Source organism: Euwallacea fornicatus, chromosome 33, assembly GCF_040115645.1.
Source record: "Euwallacea fornicatus isolate EFF26 chromosome 33, ASM4011564v1, whole genome shotgun sequence".
Taxonomy (NCBI): domain Eukaryota; kingdom Metazoa; phylum Arthropoda; class Insecta; order Coleoptera; family Curculionidae; genus Euwallacea; species Euwallacea fornicatus.
In genome coordinates, this window is record NC_089573.1 from 204,326 (window position 1) to 211,673 (window position 7,348).

The window sequence follows — 7,348 nt, forward strand, 5'->3', positions numbered from 1 at the left end:
TTTTTAGCTTATTACTTGTGGCATTAGTACCTACCTTTAAATTATTAGTACCGTTGTATTACACATACACTTCTTTCCTTACCTTTCATACTACTTTTCAAGAAGCTTATTTGCCATACAAACATTTATATTTCATTACAGTGTAGTATGCAAAGTTACACCGTTTTCTTTTTAAAGAAAGGGAATAAAAAATGAAGGTAACACTGAGAAAATGGAAAAAACGTGAAAATGCTATTCGCTAGAGCAATCAGCAGATGACGTTCGAATATTTAAACCATGTCACCCTTTGAGAGCGCTCTAATCAACTTAGTTTACAGAGTTTTTGGGGATTATTTTGAGTGTATGTTCGATAATCGAGACTTACCCGACTCCACCAAAGCGGAAAAATACATCACTGCGGCTAACACAAAGAAAACCCCCCATTTCGCAACCCAGAGCATTTATAAGCAACTAACTGCTCGTGTTCTTGTTAGAGTGTATTTATTTTTAAAAATCTACGTATTTAATTGGAAATATATTTCAAATAATCTGAAAATACCAGCCGTTTGACGAATAAACGAAATCGTTTTATGAACAGCAGCAGTATTGTGTGATTTTAAAAAATAAGTTTCAAATATAACATTTTAAAGATTGATCCTGGTTTAATCCTAAAACCAAGCTGTATAGAATAATTTAATACCCCTTAAGGTCTTCGCAAGATTACTATCGTTTAATATCACGGGTAAATATTTATCCGCGGATAGTTCCAAAAGTGCCCGATCTGATATATAGATGGTGATTTTTTTGTTAAAAATTTGCTTATACTAGAACTACTGGAAAGATCTAATCTTAGAAAGCTTATGTTTGACGTTTAAGGGAGCTCCGATGATTTGTGTTTGTTTTGGAGCCTTTTTTAATTAACGCTTCAGAGACTTAGGGTACATGAAAAAAAAAGTCATCAATACGTAATTGAATACTTTCATTTCAAAGGTCTTAGTTGATCTAAAATAAAAGCCGAGTTAGATTCTACTCTGGGGGGATTTGGTCCTTCGTTCGCAACTGTAAAATATTGGATAGCAGAGTTTAAATGTGATTGTACGAACTGCTAAGACGAACCCCGCACTGATTGACCCAATGACACTCCAAATCTGACCACTGTAGATATTGTGGTCAAAATTCAAAAAATTGTGTTGGATGATAAGCATTTAAAAAAGTACAATACATCTTACTTTGACCGAACAATTTGATATAAGAAAGGTGTACGTAAGATGAACAAAAATGGGGCCGTGAGGATGTTTTAAGGGAGTGTTTGGCAAGGTTTTGCAGCAATAAAGTCGAGTTTTTGCATCGTTTCATAACCATCGATGAAACATGGGTTATTTTATACCTGAGATGAAAGGGCAATCGAAACAATGGATTCAAAGGATAGAATCGGCTCCAGAGAAACTCTTGTTTTATCAAGACAACGCACAAGTTCAGACTTTCGTCATCACGATGGTCAAAATCAATCAACTTAATTTCAATTTTTTTCCTCATTCATCCTATTTGCCTGATTTTAGCCCCATCAGAATATTTTCTATGTTTGAACTTGGAAAAAGGCTCTGTGGCAGAGATTTGCCAATAATGAAGAGGCGGATTCCGAGGTTGATGTCTATTTTGAAACATTCGAAGCTTGTTAGTGTGTGCCAATTTCAAAGGAGACCATATTGAGAAATAATGTACTATATTTTATTATTTTTCCTTTAAGGGTCATGTCGGGTACTTTTGAAACTCTCCTCGTATGACTATGAATAACTCATGTATTGAGACAACAGTTAAATAGTTTTATTAATTCACATAGATATGACATTTTAAAGGCCTATATCTCCTAATGCGAAAGGAGATTCAGCGTTGGTTTCCAGATAATAGGTCCCATCAATACTAAAATGAATAATCCAAATTATTCCTTCACTAATTTGCAATGAAAAATAGCTTACGTGGCATTTACAGAAACTCCCCCCATGACAGCGGCTTGATTTGTCTTACATTGACCATCAATATAATATGAGTAGCTATCACAGAACTTAGCAATAAACTCCACTGAATTTAGAGCTTCTGTAAAGTACATGTGTGACCTGCTATGGGCACAAAAGCCTGTTACATCAATCCCACATCCAGGCTGCGACATCCCTCCATTGGGCCAATAATCTGCATCACCCACGTCGTAATTTACTCCCAAAAATCCTGCATTGGTGTGAATTACTTGTACGTACTGCGCATCACCTTGGTTTAATCTCTCGTCAGGGTTCTTTTCGAGGAATAGTGGTCCAGCTGGATCCAGGCCTGTGATGCTGTGCAATTTTCCTTCAGTTTCTTTACCTAATAAAGTAGTAGACAAAATGGTGGAGGATTATATTAAGCAGTGAGGAATTTGCTTAAAACAACATACCAACAAAACCCGTAATTTGAGCACCCAAACTATGACCAACAATAGAAACTTTGTTTAAAGAATAGTCGTAAGCTGCTGATATGCCCTTTATAAATTGACCAACGTACTGGCCAACAGGCTTTGCTGAATCGTAAGCCTTGATGTAGAATGAAGCTGCTAGTTCATCCCAATTTACAGAGATTATGTTTGCATCAATTCCTTTCAAATAAGCATGCCCGAGTTTGGTAGGGAATGAGGAACCGTAAGCGCCGTGCCAGCCATGAATAATAAATACAGTTGGCAGATTTATATCAAAGACAGATATTTCTGTGATTTTAGCAGCCTCAGAAAATTTGACTTCAGTGGGAGTCAGATCTTTCTTGTTATAAACATAGAAAGAAACGTCTTCTTCAGTTATTTGTGGAGGATTCGAGTTCCAAGGAAGGTTTCCCCCAGACTCCTCAATCTTCTTTGTCAAGGCAACGAGAACTTCGATTTCCCTTGCGTCAGCAATTGAAATGCCTTAAAAATTATGAATTATCAATAAAATTTCCAGAAATTAAAACTTGTAGGTTCAAGTGTAAGTTTCTATAGTTATTATTATTTGCTCAAGTGGCGATCTTGCAAGTTCGTGATCAAGAACAATAAAGTACTTCAGAATATAGATGTTTTGAATTATATTTAGTTGTTTTTATTTAAATAAAAAATAGTACTTAGAAAATAAGTTTTAGAATAAAAAATATATAAGTATTAAGTTAATAATTTTCTTGATAAAAAGGAAAATGGGAGGTTACCAGGTAATTAATAAAAAGAACATTTTTGTTTTTGATCTTTTTTGGCTGTATGAAACTGTTATTCTAGTGGTTTTGATGGATGTTTTAGTACATGTTTAACAACTTTTCATTTTTTTGTCAACAAAAAAATTTCAAGATGCATTAAAGAAATTTTAATTTCAATACCCTATATATTGCAAATACCTCATTCTATTTACATAAAATGAATTGTGTCTGAAAAACCATTTCTCACAGAATCAGTCAAGCACAAAAAAGGTTGAGCATGATTGTTACTTTTGCAATAATGGTGTTCGTACGACTGTATGTATAAATTGAAAATAGAGCTTTTATTTAACACCTTTTAGGGGCCCTGGAAGATATCTTGGTACGTATTTAAGGGGTTTTTGTCTCTTGGTCAACAAGAAAATGGGTTTTCGCAAAGTAAAACAGAAGAATACCTAATTTTTTAGAGCAAAGATTGATCGTATCGTAGACAATTTATCTGGAACTAAGTGGGTTTTCAAATTAAAAATATATTTTTAATGTTATACGAGGCAACGAAAAATGTTTTACCCTTGTCATTTTTATTTTTTTCCAAAATTTTAAATTGCATTCTTCCTTATCCATTATAACATTGAAACAATTTTTTCACAAGGTGAATATTTGTCAATGATTCTAGGAGAAACGAACTTTTGAAATCTGTATTGTTCATGAAAATTGTCGGTTTTGAAATACGAGCTCTCACAAATGGCGTAAAAATGTCGATTACGAATATTTTTCTCAGTAGTTTATTAACTACTGTAAAGTCCCCTGGTGAATTAGTGCAGAGAGTTGTTAAAAATATAGAACTTCAAAAAATATTTTTACATGAGTGCAAAGTACGTGAAAAATAATAAAATTAAAAAATTACTAAAATAAACTAAATTATTAGTTTTGCTTCAGTGTAGAACAAGTCATACCTGTCTCATCATCAATTGAACTATATGGTACTCTTGCAAGGACCACGGCTGGCAGTGCAAATATCAGACAAAGGAATGATGGTATATTCTTCATCATGATGATCCGTCTCCAGGGTTCTTCAGGGAACTGATAGCAAAAATGTATGCCATTCAAGATTTAAATATACTTCGCAACTCGATGTCTCAATGATCTATTTATTGGTTTATCTTAAGTTAAGTAACAATTGCGTAGATACCAATCAAAGCGCATAGCCTTAACAGTATACAATCGCCTATTCTCCCTTATCTGATACGCATCACTCACTAGAGTGAAGTACGATTTAGTTTTATTTTGAAAAATTGTTTGGTTGTATAACAATTTGACCTTCAGCAATCAAGGCACAAGGAAATTTAAGTAAAGTGATGGGTCCTATTGTGAGTTTCGCGCAAACTTGACTTGAGGCAATGTTCACGTAATTTACTGTTAGGCATACAGGGGATAGTGTCGGGCATATCGGAGCAGCACCCGGATCTAAATTCGATGACTAAATCAAAAACAATTAAAAACAATCTTTGGATATACAAACCTATTTTCGTATTGTAAAAAATTTGGCCGTTAACTTTGAATTCTATGTTTAAAGTCAGTTCATTGGGCACAGCTTTGATGTTGATGCAATCTAAAAAGCACCATCATATAGTGAATGTGAAATAACAGCTATATAAACGCAGAAGAAGGGTTCGAATAATGAAAAAGAAAGATGCGAACGGAAAAGGTTGAACAAGGTATTCGAATGCAAAAATTTATCGGCACTAGAATTCGACATCGGAGTACTGCGCAATTTTCAGATATCGAATGGGTTTCCCGATAATTCGTGTTTTGCAAGTTATTCTATAAAATCGATATTTCTAATTTTTGACCCAATTATTTCAGTTTGCCTCTGCTCAGGGCTGTCTGTAATCGAAATAGTTTAAATGAAAAATACAATAATTGTATTACTACATTTATTTCTTTGAACTCTCGCGCCGGCTCTGCTTCTGCTAATGCAATCTAATTATCAACAAACCTATTCGAATAAATTAGGTAGAGAAACATAACTCGTTTACATAGGTCGACAAACAAAAATTTTTATTTTTGTTTTTGTGCTTTAATGGTCATTTTCTGATTTTTTTATTATCGAAAATAACTATAAACCTCGTTAGTAATTAAAGAAGTTTGCTTTTGGCCGTTTTACAATGATCAATCGAAATATATTTCGAGTTTTATGAATATTTAAAATACAGCTTATTAATGTTTAAGGATTTTGATTAGTTCGAAAACCACGTATGAAATTTCGTTTTATGTTACATTTTGCTGAACTCGTGCAGGTTCTTTCAATATAATATATCCATGCTCTGTAGTACGCGTTTATGCGAAACAAGGGCGAAGGTATTTTACGAGGATAGTCTCAGAAGCACCTGACCTAAAACTTAAAGAAAAAAAATTGGAAAATATTACATTTTTTTTCAACATAGTCTCCTTAGAGATTGACACATTCTTCCCAGCGATCTACTATACCCTGTTTATAGTAAGAAGCTTCGAATGTTTTAAAATAAGTACAAACCTCGGACTTAACCTCTTCATTATTCGCAAATATCTTTCCACCGGATCATTTTTTCAAGTCTGGAAATAGAAATCAATCTGAGGGGACTAAGCCTGGCGAATAGGATGGCCGAGGAAAAAATTCGAAACTAAGTTGATTAATTTTGGCCATCGCGATGACGAAAGTGTGGACTGGTGCGTTGTCTTGATGAAACAAAACTTTCTTTGTTGTCAAATGTGATCTCTTTTTTTCTAATTTCTTCGCTTAACTGCTGCAATAAATTTGCACAGTATTCTCCATTTTTTGTTTTTCCTTTAGGACGATAGTAAATCAAAATTATCTCACGTGTATCCCAAATAACGATCACCATCACCTTTTCTGAAGATGAGAATTCACCTTCTTTGGAGCCGATTTCCCCCTTTAAGTCCATTGTTTTGTTTGATCTTTCGTCTGAGATGTGAAACGACGGAGCCATGTTTCATCCATGGGTGTGAATCGACCCAAAAACTCGGCTTTCTTGCTGAGAAATTTTGCCAAACATTTCCTAGAAACATCCTCACGGCGCTGTTTTTATTCAACTTGCGCAAAGCTTACTCATATCTAATTGTTCGGTCAAAATACGATGTGCAGTAATTTTTAAAAAGCCTATTTTCCAGTAGATTTTTGTGAATTTTTACCACAATTTCTGGAAAGGTCAAATCTGGTGTGTCATTTGGGTTGACCACTGCGGAATCCGCTTTGGCAGCGCGTACGACCGTGTTTAAACTCTGTCACCCAACATTTTACAGTTATTAATAAAGGACCAGATCCCCCAGAGTAAAATCTAGCTCTGCATTGATAGTGAATGGACCAAGAACCTTTTGAATGAAAGTATTGAATCATATATCGATGACCAATTCGTTTCATGTTCACGAAATTTCTAAAAGCGTCCACTAAAAATGGCTCCAAAATAAGCACAAATCACGGTAACACCCTCAATCTTTAGATATAAGCTTTTTAAGATTATTTTTAAGATCTCAGTATCTCTCTTAAGATTTTTAAGATCTCTGTAATGTGGGAAAATTTTTAACAAAAAAATCACCATCTATACATATGTTAGGACGAGTATTCTGGAAACTTCTGGAACTATCCTCAGAACTCCTTTTTCAATAGCTCTAAAAATAGTAATTTCTAATTTAATTCTTTTGTAATTGGACTTTTTAATGTTGTGATTCTGCTTGCAAATGTAAGTTTAGCTTGTTCATTAAAGAGAGTTGTCCTGTTTTTTCCTGCAATAGAAGTGAGAAGAAAGAATATGTATGTAAATAAATATTGAATTTCACTCTAGCTACCACAACAGCAAGCTTTTTGGGTTAAAATGTTTTTTCTATAATTAGTTAGTTGAGAAAAATGAAAATCAGCCTACTAACACCTAAACGCAAAATTCGTGCTGTCCGATATTCGAGCCTTATAATATGCCATCACCACCTACACAGTTTTGCCAAGAATCATAGGCGTACTTACATTCACTTTCAGGAGTGTGAGCAAAATTGACAGTGGCGCAACATTCATATATCAAATTTGATATGATTTTACATCCGGATAAGCCAATGTATCTCTCCTGTGTTGCCCCTTTCGCTTTGACAATACACAGGGCAGTTATAATGCAGGAAATTAGATGGACCTCCATAG

At 34.3% G+C, this 7,348-nt stretch overlaps 2 protein-coding genes across 2 annotated transcripts; both read right to left on the bottom strand.

Annotated features, from left to right (window-relative positions):
* Positions 1 to 1,781: 1,781 nt before the first annotated feature.
* On the bottom strand, positions 1,782 to 4,283 carry LOC136348495 (phospholipase A1 2-like). Its single transcript, XM_066299371.1, has 4 exons — positions 4,119 to 4,283; positions 2,408 to 2,908; positions 1,956 to 2,337; positions 1,782 to 1,899 (listed from the first exon to the last, which is right to left on the bottom strand). The coding sequence occupies exons 1-4, from the start codon at positions 4,213 to 4,215 to the stop codon at positions 1,830 to 1,832; spliced, it is 1,050 nt and encodes a 349-aa protein (XP_066155468.1). The 5' UTR covers positions 4,216 to 4,283; the 3' UTR covers positions 1,782 to 1,829.
* Positions 4,284 to 4,325: 42 nt separating this feature from the next.
* On the bottom strand, positions 4,326 to 7,348 carry LOC136348498 (uncharacterized). The gene is made up of 3 exons (XM_066299377.1): positions 7,181 to 7,348; positions 4,685 to 4,774; positions 4,326 to 4,629 (listed from the first exon to the last, which is right to left on the bottom strand). Exons 1-3 carry the CDS (start codon positions 7,344 to 7,346, stop codon positions 4,445 to 4,447), a joined length of 441 nt encoding a protein of 146 aa, XP_066155474.1. The 5' UTR covers positions 7,347 to 7,348; the 3' UTR covers positions 4,326 to 4,444.

What these genes read in the sequence shown, in the direction of transcription:
- LOC136348498 (XM_066299377.1), bottom strand. Translation starts at nt 7,346, where the DNA reads ATGGAGGTCCATCTAATTTCCTGCATTATAACTGCCCTGTGTATTGTC. An exon ending in TCACACTCCTGAAAGTGAAT is followed by an intron (nt 4,775 to 7,180) that starts GTAAGTACGCCT and finishes GGTGCTTTTTAG; the next exon opens with ATTGCATCAACATCAAAGCT. An exon ending in TTTTTACAATACGAAAATAG is followed by an intron (nt 4,630 to 4,684) that starts GTTTGTATATCC and finishes CATCGAATTTAG; the next exon opens with ATCCGGGTGCTGCTCCGATA.
- LOC136348495 (XM_066299371.1), bottom strand. Translation starts at nt 4,215, where the DNA reads ATGATGAAGAATATACCATCATTCCTTTGTCTGATATTTGCACTGCCA. An exon ending in TCAAATTACGGGTTTTGTTG is followed by an intron (nt 2,338 to 2,407) that starts GTATGTTGTTTT and finishes CTACTTTATTAG; the next exon opens with GTAAAGAAACTGAAGGAAAA. An exon ending in GGAGTTTCTGTAAATGCCAC is followed by an intron (nt 1,900 to 1,955) that starts GTAAGCTATTTT and finishes TATTCATTTTAG; the next exon opens with TATTGATGGGACCTATTATC.